Below are 15907 nucleotides of genomic sequence, written 5' to 3' on the forward strand. Positions count from 1 at the left end.
ATGGATGTTATTCTTGTAACAGGTAAATATGTGTCAAAATAATCCACCCATTTCTTTTGTTTATAACCCTTTACAACAAGTCTTCCCTTGTACTTGTCAATAGATCCATTAGCCTTTAATTTCCTCTTGAATATCCATTTATATCCTAGAGGTTCACAACCTGGTGAGAGATCCACTAGTTCCCATGTATGATTTTGAAGGATGAATTCAATCCACTATTGACAGCTTCTTTCTAGAAAGACACCCCAAGTGTAGAGATAGCTTCCTTGAAGCTTTGAGGTTCATCTTCTAACATATAAGTTAGAAAATCTGGACCAAACGATTTTGACATTTTAGCCTCTTACTACGTCTAGGCTCAACCTCATTCCTCTCTTCCATCAACTCTTGATCATGAGAGGTACTAGACGTAGACTCAAAGTTTCTCTTATGAGAACTTGACTCTTGTGTGGATCTGTAAGGAAATATCTCCTTAAAGAATTATGCATTCCTAGATTCAATAATAGTATTGACATGCAGGTCAGGAATGTCAGACTTATAAATTAGAAATCGATATGCAGTACTATTATGAGCATAACCGATAACACAATTAACGGTTTTTGGTCCCATCTTTATCCTTTTAGGAATAGGAGCCACCACTTTTGCCAAACACCCCCACGCCTTTAAGAATTTATAGGAAGGTATTCTACCTTTCCATAACTCATAGGATGCCTTATTGGTTTTCTTTTTAGGCAATTTATTAAGAATATAATTGGTAGAAAGAATAGCTTCCCCCCACAAAATCTATGGTAAACCGGAACTTATCAACATTGCATTCATCATTTCTTTTAAGGTTCTATTTTTCCTTTCAGTAACTCTATTTTGCTGAGGTGTAAAAGTGTAGTGGTTTGATGAACAATACCATGCTATAAACAAAACTCATCAAATGGTGATTCATATTCCCCACCTCTATCACTCCTTAGAACCTTCATCTTTTTATTGAGTTGATTTTTAACCTCATTCTTATATTGCATGAATGCCTCATTGCCTTATCCTTGCTCCTTAGCAAGTACACAAAACAGTATCTAGTGCAATCATCTATGAAAACGATGAAATATTTCTTACCACCTCTAGTTTGTACAGATTTCATGTCACATACATCACTATGTATTAAATCTAGATGTTCAGTGCTTCTTTCAACTGATTTAAAAGATGCTCTAGCCATCTTAGTTTCCACACAAGTTTCACATTTATGATCAGAATCAATTTCAAATTTAGGAAATAAATTTAAATTGATTAGTCTATGTAAAGTATGATAATTAATATGACACAATCTACCATGCCAAACATTCAATGACTCAAGCATGTAAACAGAAGATGTACCCTTATTCTAATCAATAGTAGTCATTTCATTCATCTTAAACAAACCATTGCTCAAATATCCTTTGCCCACATACATTCCACTCTTAAAGAGTGAAAATTTATCAAATTCAAAAATCAACTTAAAACCATTTTTGCTCAACAATGAGCTAGATACAAGGTTCTTATGAATTTCTGGTACATGCAGTACATTTTTCAAAGTAAGAAACTTGTCCGTAGTCATTTTGAGCACAACCTTTCCAATTCCTTCAATCTTAGAGGTTGAGGAATTTCCCACGAAATTTTTTCCTCCATTACCCATAGGATTATATGTAGAAAACATTTTCTTTTCTGAATATACATGGCGAGTAGCCGGCGAGTAGCCCCAGTGTCCACCCACCATTCCTTGGTATTCCCTCCTACCAAGTTCACTTCAGAAATCGCAGCAGAAAGGTTCATGTTGGTTTGAGCCACAACTGGATTCACAACAATTTTGTTTGACATCTATGTTCAACAAAATTCAAAAAAATTGAATCCTTAAAACCAGCCAAGTTTAAGAAATAAATATAAATATTTACGTTCAAACGTTGCTGTGCAAAATAGAAAGTAAAGCTAACTGCATAAACTGAGCAGGCACAACACGAACACAATAGACAAAAGAATCTAAAAAACCCAGCCAAGCAATAAACCATAAGAGACAAAATAAGCCTAATGTTATATAATGTAATCAAAACCACCAACATTGTCAAGCACGAAACACAAAGCAGGCACAACACGTACTGTAATTGAATAAATGAAACCAAGCCCCAGCCAAACAATAATCCAAGTAAGACAAAAATCCTAATATAATATAATTTAATTAAACCCACCACCACTGTCAAGCATTTAATCAACTTTATCAAATGATTGGAAAATATCTAAGACACAACAAATATGACAAAGGTCCTAGTCTAATATAATAATTAAGAAGAAAAAGATCAACAACAAAACAGTATATACAAACCAAATTCAGAAGTCAAACACAAAATTCAACGTTTTCAAAATATTGAAGTTCACTGTTTTAACAAATGGATATACATGACACCGATAAACACAAATCCAGTTTTGCCAAAATTTTGCGCAAAGTAAAAACCAATTGCCGACAAAGTATTTTTAACAATCACAAAATTCCTTTCACCGTCAATCACAAAAATAAATTAAAATATATATTAAATCTGCTTTAAGATTGTTGGATATATTTCAACAATTTACTTTTTTGATAAAGCAAAAGGAACAATACACAGATCTAAGAATAAGCAATAACACAAATAGATGTGATAGGTAAAAGCAATAAACAAATACTGAATATATGTATATAAAGAGAAATTTGCAAATAATTAAAAACTCACAGACTAAATGCGTGAAGGATGAACAATTCAGATTAAGTCTTGTGTTTGACACAATCTCCTTAAAGAAGACTTCACCCCTCACACTATCACTGTGGTGCTTTGAGACTCACGGACGTCTGTCTCCTAGAATAAAATGATCCACAGCACGAAAACGAAGCACACAAGGTCGTGCTTTGCGAACTAATCATTGTCTCTTTCTCTCTCTTTGACACAAAATGAAATGCACAAAATATTCTCACTAAGAGAGTTTTCTGAAAAATTGATGTTGTTGTTGTTGTTTTTTTTTTTTTTATGAATGAGAGACTATAAAAAAAATTATACGTTACTGAGCAGACACTTTGTTTCAGTAATAACTACTATGCACAGACTAACTGACTCAAAAATTAAAATAATAAAATATTATTATTTGGACAAGTAGGTCCAGCCCACATATGTCAAAAGCCAAACCCAATGTCCAACTCATGAGCATATAAACTCATATATTATCTCTTTCCTTTCCTATATGGAACTCAAGATTTTTATCACTTTAATAACATATTCAAGTGAATATAGAAAACATCAATTTCTTATTCACTCCTTACTATTTTTCCAATAGAACAAACACAACATCCCAACGGACACCGCAATCCAGCAAAAAAAGAATAAAAGAAGAGGAGGAGAAACACCCAACCACCAACCCAGCACCACCCAATCACCACCATTGCAACCCGTTTTAACAGTTGATAATCCACCACTAAATTGACCCAAAATCAACAGAAAATCAAACCAAACCATCAGAAAACCCAACTCAAAATCAAGCCAAACCCACCAGATCTGCCACCGTTGCTGCTGCCGGATTTGCCTTGATGCTGCCGTTGCGGATCTGCCCAGATCTACTTGCTTTCGCTGCCGCATTTTTGCCATGTGTGAGTTTTGGGTTTGATATATGTGAGAGGAAGAGAGTTCAGAGTATACCAGACCTCTTGGTTTGAGACATGAGAGAGGAAGAGAGTTGAGAGTGTCCTAGAGGCAGAGAAGAATTGAGAGAGAGAGAGAGAGAGAGAGAGAGAGAGAGAGAGAGAGAGAGAGAGAGAGAGAGAGAGAGAGAGAGAGAGAGACACGATTGAGACTTGAGATGAGGTTAAGATGAAAAAGATATTAAAAAGATAGATATTAATAAAATAATATTAAAAAATATTATTTAAATAAAAAAAATTGTAAAATAGATAAACTGATGTGGATGCTTTGGAAAAGTGGTAGTGTAAAATAGAAAAAGTAAATTCTTAGTGTAAAATAGAAGAAAAAATTTGGCCGAACTGATGCAGTTGCTCTAAGGTTGAACCCATTAGCGGTGTTGAGAAGCTTTTGGGGTTTTGGAAGAATCTTGGATTGTTGCTGATGACTATGAAAGAGCGGTTGGTATTGTATGGTCCTACTTCCCAAAAAATTAAGGATGTTCAAATTGAGAATGGACCTAATGGCTGGATACAGTTAAAAGGCTTTTACCTATACGTGAAGAGTCTTCATCAAGAAAGATTGTGATGAAGTGAGAAAATAATTGTGGAGATCAAAGGAACTATAGAAATTGACTTGAGAAAGAGACAAAAAATAAAGATTAAAAAAAGCGTAAGATTAGTAAAAAAATTACAAAAAAAAAAAAACACAAATTAACCAATTAATATTTCAACAATATCAATGGAAACAAATCTTTCTAAAATTGGAGATGGTGATGAAGTGAGCAAAAAGTTGAGGCAATCCAAAAGGCTGTGCAAAAAAACTGAAAAGAGCCGTGTGGTTTTATTTAAATAGATATGGTGTGTGCTAAATTTTAGAAAAAAAAGATGTGTCAAACTTTTAAAATTTATTATAACCGTTTAGAAAAAAATTGCAACCAATTCAAAAAAAAAAAAAAAGAAAAAGAGAAAAGTGAAAACATGGAAGGAATTCAAATATCTTAATACTTTATTTTATAAAAAAATATTTTAATACTCAATTTTGAAACCAACATAAGAGTAGTCCTATTTTGTTAGTAATGTTTTAGAAATGTATTTTTACCAAATTGTCCTCTAGTTTTGTTTCTACTTAAACTTAGGATTTAGAAGTATTTTTAAACCACTGTAATGTCCATCCCAAATAGGGAAAGCCCCTTAAATAGTAGCATAGATTAGCTAGAGGTACTTCAAATCTTATTTTACATAAACTTCTATAAATTGATGTGTCAAAGAATTCTATAATTAAAGAATTTATTTTTCATGTTGTTGATGTAGCACTAATATATTTACTAGTTGCAGACCCATGCGATGCGAGAAAAAAATTGATGATTTGTTTTTTTGTTAAGTGAAAAATTAAAATATTACTATATGGGACTTATAAGTGTAAATACCATACCCTTCTTAAAAATTATGTGATTATTTTCTAACAAATTATAGTTTATACAATGTTTCTAAATTAAGATTTCTATATTTGTTATTTGAAACTATTTTAAATTTTGTAAGGTTTTTTTTAATGAAATATAATGCATTTTACTCTCAATTATTGTATAAGGCGAGATATTTTGAAATAATGTAATGCATGGTTAGAAATTGTGTGGTTAGAATTTTTTTCTAATATTTCTTACCAACGATTCATTATCTATATGTTTTGAATGGTCTTAAGATGAAATAGATAATACAAGACTTTAATAATATAAGAAAAATGCAATTTTATCAAGAATCTACCAATATTATGCGGAGAATGTGACAAATTTTTCAATGAAGTAGCTCATCTTTCTAAACAAACTCCTAAGCATCACCAAACTAGACAAAATGAATCGAAATGGACCAAAATGGACTGAAGTAGACCGAAGTGGACCAAATAGACTGAAGTGAACCAAACTAGACTGCAATCCTACACTAATGTAGCTCAATAGGAGTGTAAAAATAATAAATGTCATGCTTAAGCTTTTGGTCTTACAAACGATTCATCCTCTATACGTCTTGAATGACCTAAAGATAAAGCAAATATAAGTAAATTCATCAATTATATTAGAAAAAAAAATACAAGACTTTAATAACATAAGAAAAATGTAATTTCATCAAGAACCTACCAAAATTATGCTAAGAATGTGACATAAATGAAGCAGCTCATCTTTCTAAACAAACTTCCAAAGCATCACCATATTGGATCGAATTCACCAAATTGAAAGAAATAGACCAAAATAGATTGAATGGACTTAATGGATTGCATTGGACCGATTTGATCAGTTGATTTTTTTGTACTTTCCTATTTTTTATTTTATTGAACTATATTTAAAATTTGAAAATCTGTTGATTTTTTTTTCAATTGAGAGAGAAAAAAATACATATTATTATAAGAATTAGGTGCCAGGCCTTATGTCATGTGGTCTGCCTTAATGTTTCTACTTCCTCTTTCTTTTACTCGAGGGAAAAAAATTACAAAATTTTATACCATATGAATCTCACATGATTATAATAGAAACCTCTCTCTCTCTCTCTCTCTCTCATTGAACAAAACCTCAGTGTCATTTCTCATTTGCAAAGAAACGTGGCTTGGGGAGGGACATGAAAGTTTGTATATAAATGACTACATTGCATTGCTCTCTACGGATCATTGTCAACTTTTTTCTTCACCAATCATTACACTGTAATATTGTTTATTCAAGTCAAAATTGTAGGAGAGATAATCATCAAAAGAATGATTAAAAGAATTTTGACATCAAATTAGTAAGAGAATAGTCAATGTAGGGGTTGAGAATGTCATGCCTATTTTTAAAGAAAATATTCAACATCTTGAACTATTTGCAATCCCACCACAACTTTAACCAAATAGTTATTAGTTATTATACAATAGCCATTTCTATTATAGAATATATATGGTCTCATTCGCTATAGACAACGATTCATGTATTCGTTATATGTAACAATTCTCTCACTCTCTCACATATCAAAAATTATTTTGTGCCTACACCCTTTATAGGGTTAGGCCTCTCACAAGCTTGTGTGTCCCATACACAGAATTTACATGCTTGCAACTGACCCGATCAATAAAGGAGGGTGCACGAAGCATGCACAAGAATCATGCCAAGTGAAAGAGTAGTTTCATATACACATTAAGTAACACTAGTCTCATCACACACACACACACACTTCAGGCATGCAATGTGGCTCTTTTTTAATTTTTGGTTTTAATGTCATAATTTTCTATTTAAAATTCTATATACATTTCATCTATTTAATAGTTGACACTATACTTTTTCTGTTGTTTTGGTACGTCAAAAATTCATAGCTTGAACTCTTGACTTGAAAAAAGAATTAAGATTGTTACCTTAAAAGGTATAAAAAGAAAAGAAAAGGCAAAAGATATAGAAATAAATCAAAATATCGACCATAAACCTTACCCAAAGTAAATTTAACCGAGCAAAGGAAGAAAGAAATAATATAATAAAAAGAAACATTTACATTGAGTAATATTTATGTATTTTCATTTTATTCCATAAAATAAAAAAATGTAATTTCATTTTGAAATGACCATACCTAATCAATATATAGGGTTGATGGATGAGAAAAATTACCTGTAACATTTGCTTTGAACATAATACCTCAACACAAAAATGTTGCAATTGCATCGCCAGGTATATAAGGAAAAATACAAGAATTATAAAATGTCTAAGACTGAGATTTATGTTGGAACATTTTAATATTAAATAATTAAAATGAATAAATTTTATAACATAAGTGTAAAGATGTGGGAGTGAATGTGGAAGATGAGGAGTTAGTGAAAATGTTTAATCCCACATTGAAAAGGAGAGAGACTATTTTGTTTTTTTTAATTGTGGTGATTAATGGGCTAACATGAATTGTCTCAAATATTGGGTCAGATACGTGCGCAAGGGGGAATTACCATATCCGTTGGTGAGTAAATGGCCCGAATTAATATTCCATTTTTATTATGGAAAATAATGAGCCATTAATCCACTTAATGGACTATCCGTTTGGACCTTTTCATTATTCAGAAAACTCCTTATCTCACCATTAAATTGTGTAACTTTAGCCCATCAAAATAATATCCAACAATTAATCTTGTAACACCGACTATATCATAATAATGGACCTAATTATTCAGATTAATTTGGGTAGTAATTTCGTAAGGCCCATTGAGCCTATAAATAGACCCATTCAGACACAATCCAAGTTACTGCAATATACACTAAAAAATATAGAGATTCTTGGCAAGGTAGGGTGTTCTTTCTGGTGGAGCTTTGGGCTTGAACACTTTGTGCAGAGGTTGTTCTAGTCATACGACATTTGTTGGGCTGTTGTATCCTGGGGGAGACAAGTCAGAGACGGTCTGCACCGGTTACAAAGTTTAGCCAACCAAGGACTTGAATCTCCTTAAAGAGAGCGAGTGCCGCGCTTCCATCCAAATAGTGTTGTGTAATCTCTTTCTTTAAACTAATAAAAATTCAAAAGTATTATTCAGTTTCTCTTTGTGCTATTTCCATTATCATTATATTTGCACCAACAATTTATAAACAAATTTATTTTTTATGTTTTCTAATAAGAGTTGATTCTAGATGCAATTCTCTAATGGAAAAGAAATGGCATTGTCGTACAAATAATAACGAAAAAACTACTTGATCATTTTCTGATGCAACTTCTTGTGATAAGTTTTGAATTTGGATAACATTAGTGGTGGGTTTGGACTTTGGAGGTGGAGTTTTTGAGTTTTGAATTTGGATAACTGTTTCATAATGGGTCCGGGTTGGATTTGGAGATAGATATCCACTCATTAGATTCTCAAAAAAAAAAAAAAAAGGTGTAAATGCACTTTTAATCCCTACATTTTGCACTTTTTTCATTTTAGTTCCTACATTTTAATTTTATAACTTTTAGTCCCTAAATCAATTAACGCCTGACATTTAGGTCATTTTCGTCAGTCAACCGATGGAAATAACTGACGTGGCTGACAATGAAATAAAAAAAATAATATAATCACACATTAATTAATTAAATTAAAAAAAAATATTAAAATTAAAAAAAAATTTAAAAAAAAAGAAAAAAAAAACTCGGGAAGGACATGAAGAAAACAAGAACTCCAACCCAAATCAAAGAACTCAAGAACACAAACCTAAACATAGAACTTTCTTTCCAGCCGAACCCAAACCTAGAAATTTTCTCTCTACCCAAACATAGAAAAATCCAGCCACCACCTCCACCGAACAAACCCAGCCAACAAATATAAACACAAACCCAACCAACAAACTTAAACATAAACCCAGAAATTTTCTTTCCACCTGAACCCAAACCCAGAAATTTTCTTTCTACTCAAACATAGAAAAATCCAGCCACCACCTCCACTGATCAAACAACCACCACCCACCACCATCACAGCCGCCACAACCCACCATCCCAAACGCCACAACCAAACCCAACTCGGTCTCAACCCCAGCCACACCGATCTCTACCCACCCTAGCCGACTCATAACCCACCCACCCCAACCCAACCTCAACCCCAGCCACCCCGACTCAAGCCACCCCAGTCGGTCTCAACCCACACACCCCAGCTTGACCTAAACCCAACCTGACCTCTACTCACCCCAACCAACTCACAACCCACCCACCCCAACCCAACCTCAAACTCAACCACCCCGACTCAAGCCACCCCAGTCGATCTCAACCCATCCACCCCAACCACCACCCACCACAGCCACCATGAGCCACTGCACCACCAGTTACCACGAGAGTGAGAAACACGAACGAGAGAGAGAGAGAGAGAGAGAGAGAGAGAGAGAGAGAGAGAAGAAGAAGAAAACTAATTTAATAAAGTGAGATGGAAAAGAAAATAATTTGAACTCAGTTTGTGATCTCTTCCCAGAGAGAGAGTTAAGATACTTTTTAGATCTTAATTTTAGTGATTTTTGGTTTTATTTCTGTTTTTTATTTAATTAAAATTAATAATTTAATTTTTTAAATTTATATGCTGATGTGGCATTATGTTATGTGCGATTATATATTTTTTTTATTCCACCGTCAGTCACGTCAGCTATTTTCGTCAGTTGACTGATGGAAATGACCTAAATGTCAGGCGTTAATTGATTTAGAGACTAAAAGTAGTAAAATTAAAATGTAGGGACTAAAATGAAAAAAGTGCAAAATGAATGGACTAAAAGTGCATTTATGCAAAAAAAAAAAATCCTCTCATTAATCCGGCCGTTGGCCCAATCTGCATTAAAAGAAAGACACTTAACTTATTATTATTGTTTTTTAGAAAATGCTAGCACCACAACTGTTGCCAAATAAAACTTTTTATATATCTTTATATTGAGTGTAAATTTTGAAAATCTAACTGTTAGATTATATGTTCTTATTATGTCTTTCATGCTTACAAACTTTCAAGAATATCAAAGATTAATTGTTTTGTCATCAAACAAATGTTAAAATTTCAAGTTTTAATGATTTAAAATTGTGTATAAAAAAGAAGTTTATTAATCGAGTAGTAAATAACATCCGATTTGAACGAAATTTAATATGCATATTATGAACATAAGGAAAATGAAATTCAACCATTAGATTTTTCAAAATTCATATCCAAAAAAGAGAAATATGAGAAATTTGAAGAGTTTATCTCTAATTGTTTTTTTTTTTTGAGAAATAATTACAATATGCTGCTAACCCCGTAACTCGAACTCTTTCTCTCCTAGACCCCCAAGCATTTTGTACATGGGGAGGTATCAATTTAGTTATAAGGCTTTTGGCAGTTTCTCTCTAAATGTTTAGGGAGAAACTTTGTTCACTATTGTCATAGTTTGCTCATATGATAATTTTTTTTTTTTTTTTTAAAGATGGAGTAAAATTGGTAGCTCCACAACTCCACCTCTCATAATTTTTTTTTTTTTTTTGAAGTCCTCCACCTCTCGTAATTGGTTAAGTGAATAAGTCGTGGTCAAATTTGTAATCATAACCATACTTTCATTTTTTTTTTAAGGCGAAACTACAATATTGGTCTCTCAAGTTCACCCTGTGTGCATAATTGGTCCCTCAAGTTTTAACTGAACACAATTGGTCCCTCAAGTTTATAAAATGAGTTGTATTAGTCCTTTTACTAACTACCGTTAGTGATGTTACTTACGTGGCTAACGGAACAATGACTTGGCATTTTTTAAATGACATGGCATCTTTTAAATTAAAAAATTGCAATAACTAATTTCCATATCAGATTTTAGTGACCCGGTTGGAATCAAATTTTAAATTATAACCCGGTTACAGATTAAACTAAACCCATTTATCATCTAATTTGCTCAGTTGGTTCCCTAACATCCCATGGGACCGTCAACCTTTGTCCGCCATTCGTGACCTCTGCGATCCTTATCTCAATCTCTTTCGTAATATCATCCCATCCATCTTTGACACTCTTGATGTTAGCCCACTTTTGGCTTTTGTTGTGTTGGGTATGCTTGGCTCCATTCTCAATAGCGATAGAGGAGGAATGTACTGAGCAACTTTTTCAGCAATAACATTCATTCATTCATTTGGTATGGAATTCGTTTCGATACTTTTCTTTTCAGTTTTTGCATTATTGTCTCAAATCTTGATCTAGGTTTTTCTGCCTTCTGCATTATTGTCTCAAATATCAATCTGAGTTTGCCTTTTTTTTGTGTGTGCGTGTGTGTGGCAAAATACATTGTTAGTCTCCCTGGCGCCGTCGTGCGAATGTGTGAAACCAAAATTAGATGATAAATGGGTTTAGTTAATCTGTAACTGGGTTATAATTTAAAATTTGATTTCAACTAGGTCGCTAAAATCTGATGTGGAAATTAGTTATTGCAATTTTTTAATTTAAAAGATGTCATGTCATTTAAAAAATGCCAAGTCATTGTTTCGTTAGCCACGTAAGTAACATCACTAACAGCAGTTAGTAAAGGATTAATACAACTCATTTTATAAACTTGAGGGACCAATTGTGCTGAGTTAAAACTTAAGGGACCAATTGCGCACACAGGGTAAACTTGAGGGACCAATATTATAGTTTTGTCTTTTTTTAATGATAAAAAAGACACATAACTTGTTGGGAGGTGATATTGATGTAGGTACCCAACTCGCAACCTACTCCAAACGGCCGAAATAACTAAGGTTAAAACCGCAGCCGTTAATGCTGTACTACTCACATCAGCACCGTCCATTTTTTTCAGAAAATCAAAATAACAGGGACCCACCATAGTAGTCCACGTCAAAGTGGCACACAACACACTTGGAGTTGGGAGGGAAACACAAACCCCAGAGACAGATAGATAGCTTCTTCTGTCTTTTTGATTGATTGTTATTTGTTATGTACTTTACTCGCATCGTAAACATCGAAACCCCCCACAAAACCCAAATTACAAAATAAAAATAAAAATACAACAATAGTCCCATTTTGGTTTTGGATCCTCAGATTTCTCACATACTAGTTCTCTCATCGATCTCGCCGCCCACATTTCCCATTTAAACAACACACCCATCACCAACTCACCAAAACCCAAAACCAAAAAACACTGATACAGAGAGTTAAAATGGCGTCGTCTACGGTGCCCTGTCCAAAGACCCTTTTGCTGCGACATTCCAATTCCACTAACCCGAACCAGCCTAGACCCAAGCAGTCCTTGAAGCTCCTTTCTTTTCATCGTGGGTCGAGTCCCAGACCCTCTTTGCTTTTCGGATCTTCGCTTCCTAACCCGGTTTGTTCTTATTCCCAATCTTCAATCTTGTCTCCATTTTCATTTCGCACATTCTGGTCTGCTTATCTATTATTTATGTGATTTTTTTTTTCTTCTCGTTTGCATTCATATGTAGATTAGTTTTCATTTGTTTACTGATACTTAATTATGCGAATTGTATTGGTCAAGATTTTGATTTTGAATTATTTTATTCTTATGTACCTCAATTATTAGTTCTTAGTATTTTTTAGGGGGATTTAAACTTGCAGGTGTGTTAATTAAGCTACAAGACTCTTGGCAAAATTATAACTTCTTATTAAAAAAGTAATAATTAAGCTAGACTTTATAATTTGGACAAAGTTTTCATCCAAATTTGGAGGAATTTCCTTCTTCAACCTACTAAGTAGCTATTCATAAGACGTGTTTAAACAAGTCATATTACTTTTTTTTTATTAAAAAAAATCATGTGATGGTCATTTTGTAGTGGGTTTGAGGAATTTTCCTTCAAACTGATTTGGAGATAAAATTTTTCCTTTTATTTTTATGTTTAACGTGTATATTTGAACCACCTTTGTTATGTGTCATACTTGAAGACAGTTTTGGATATTAGTTAATCGACTAAAAACTAAAATCGCCCATTTCATGAACTCTGACTTTTGGGACAGGTGATAATTTATCATTATATTGAAGAATGTAATCCTGAGTTCAAAATCTAGATTATAAAAAAAGAGTTCAAAATTTCTCTCCACTATTACCCTTTCCAATCTCTGGTAGTTTATTAGAACTGAAAATTAAATGTGGTTTGTGGCACATACACCAAAAGTGTTTCACATGGTCATGATGTTAATGAATGTAAAACAGAAGTTATGGAAGAATGGGCAGCAAGGCCATTGGTATATATATTTTGTTTTAGTTTCTCAATGAGTGGTGAAATTCTCAATTGCTTGCTTTTAACCTGTCAAATATCTTTGGTCTTATGGAAGGTTTTTGACTAACATCAATGCACGCTACATGAATATTTTCTTTTACATGCAGTTTTGTGTATGATAGGCTAATTTTGTGGCCAACAATTATCTAATTGTTTTGTTGTATTATTGTGTTCTGCAGATCCCTAATTCGAAGCAATCCACTGTCTGGAAGGTGTGCGCACAGCTTAATGAGGTTAGATTGTTCTCAATAATCCAAAACCCAAAAGTTGTATTTAAAATGAGATATAATCACAAGCACCTGCTAAAGATACTTTTATTCTAGGTAACTGCCAAGAAATCTTCAAATTCTGCACCCGTACCTTCTACGCAGCCTGGAGTTGCATCATCAGAAGGGAGAGATGAGTCATCACATCCTGTACCAGACCCTAGTTCGGATGTATCATCAATCTCAGCATTCATGTCTCAAGTATCAGACCTTGTCAAGTAAGTCAAAGTGACTCTTGCATACACATGCTTGAATGCATTATTTGCTGTTTGACACATATTAGCCACATTGCGCTATCTGTTGAAGTTTATTTCATTTTCATGAGCAGACTTGTGGATTCAAGAGATATTTCAGAGCTGCAACTGAAGCAAATGGACTGTGAGCTCATAATAAGAAAGAAGGAAGCTTTGCAGCAGGCAGCACCATCTGCCCCTGTTGCTAGTATGCCACCACATCTAAACTATGCGACACTTCCATCTCCTCCACCACCAGCCACGGCAGCTGCTCCTGCAAGCCCTCCTCCTTCTGCACCAGCACCTGCCTTACCTGCACCTGCAAAGGCAAGTGCTTCATCTCATCCACCACTGAAATGCCCCATGGCTGGAACCTTCTATCGCAGTCCTGCACCTGGTGAACCACCATTTGTCAAGGTGAGTGCCCGCCTTAATGAGCTTACGACTTAAGGGTTTGTCCCTCAAAAGACATGGCAGATGAGAATTTGTGTGTTGAACAAGTTACTTGTGTGTTTATGCATGCTGATATGCAATGTTTGTATATACTGCATTATTCAATATAAGGGATAAACAATATACCCTCATATCATAATCTTACCCTTTTTCAGGTTGGAGATAAAGTCCAAAAAGGTCAGGCCATCTGCATAGTTGAGGCCATGAAACTAATGAATGAAATTGAGGTATCTGTTCCTTACTTTACTGTGTTCAAACCTAATTAGGCTGGTTCATACATCATTTTCTTGATCTCTATTTATTCCTCTTACGGATCCTTTTTACAAGTATAAATTACTTATTGTTCCTGCTTCTCATAACAATTGAGCAAAACCCATCTTGGATTTGGAGAATTGTTATTGTCATTTCAATCAGAAAACATTGGCTTGAATAAAAATCCTAAGGATATTAAATTTATGTATGCATTGTTGTGGTAATAATATGCTAAATTTAATTGCCCCCCCCTTAAATTGACACTATGTTGCATTCCGCTCTGAGACTTCTAATGCGTGACATCTGCAATACTGATATTTTTGCCCCGCAGGCTGATCAGTCTGGAACAATAGCCGAGATTCTTATGGAGGACGGGAAACCAGTTAGCATAGACACGGTAATCTCTCTCTCCACACCATCCATACCCACACAAACACCCATACATGCACATATAACATATTGTATGCTGCATCTATTTATCTGAATTCTGTCTTTATCCTTGCAGCCTCTTTTTGTCATTGTACCTTGAGTTACTAGGCGCAAGGCCCTTTCTTAAACTTGGTGGCAAGTCACTCTTTTCAGTGTAATTTTCATTGAATTTTCCCATTTAGTAATGCTTCTATTACACTGTAATTTTAATTTAATAATGGTCTTATAGTCATTGTGTTATTTATAAAACAAGGAAAAAGCTCTAGATTGTAAGAGGATTGATACTGGGCCATCGCTGCTGCCTAATTTTAGACAGCTTTGGCAAGTGTTTTATAAAGTTTGTTGTTTCTTGCATTTTTTAAATCTGCGTTATTTACTTATTTGTTATCAATTTTTTAAAAATATTCTGGTGGGACCATTTATTGGATACCACCGAGCTACGGTCAACATCTAATATTAGGCTCAGTGCTTCCGATTTTATGAAGGACACCAATAGAGGGGGAGTTCAATTGCCATGCTTCAACATTAGAATTTAGACATATCAAGGGTAATCCATATCGCTGCACAACACAAGAAATCTTGATTGAAAAAAAAATGACATTTATAGAAAAGTGAACCTTGTCTAGTTTGTTAAATCAGGATCTAGTTAAGATTATGGGTTTTTGATTGTCGGATCAAACTAAGCATTGTAAGAATTTACAAATTATTAAAATATCTAATGATAATTTCCCCTGAAAAAGTGTACGTATTGAGTTGTCCTGCAAAAGAGAAAATTATCATCTACAAAAAGAAGATGAGTCAAACGAGATATGAGTCCGTTTGACTCATGTTGAGTTGTTACACGGACTCATATCACAAGTTATTACACCAAGAGAAGCCTCATATATTACTCAAGAGTAACAACTTGTGATATGAGCACGTGAATAACAACTTGTGATATGAGTCCATGTTAA

At 33.9% G+C, this 15907-nt stretch overlaps 1 protein-coding gene across 1 annotated transcript; it reads left to right on the plus strand.

Annotated features, from left to right (window-relative positions):
- The first annotated feature begins 11968 nt into the window (after positions 1-11968).
- On the plus strand, positions 11969-15308 carry LOC142621655 (biotin carboxyl carrier protein of acetyl-CoA carboxylase 2, chloroplastic). The gene is made up of 7 exons (XM_075794985.1): positions 11969-12414; positions 13501-13554; positions 13645-13805; positions 13916-14237; positions 14429-14500; positions 14857-14922; positions 15031-15308. Exons 1-7 carry the CDS (start codon positions 12250-12252, stop codon positions 15052-15054), a joined length of 864 nt encoding a protein of 287 aa, XP_075651100.1. The 5' UTR covers positions 11969-12249; the 3' UTR covers positions 15055-15308.
- Positions 15309-15907: the final 599 nt, after the last annotated feature.

This window comes from Castanea sativa, chromosome 1 (assembly GCF_040712315.1).
Source record: "Castanea sativa cultivar Marrone di Chiusa Pesio chromosome 1, ASM4071231v1".
Taxonomy (NCBI): Eukaryota; Viridiplantae; Streptophyta; class Magnoliopsida; order Fagales; family Fagaceae; genus Castanea; species Castanea sativa.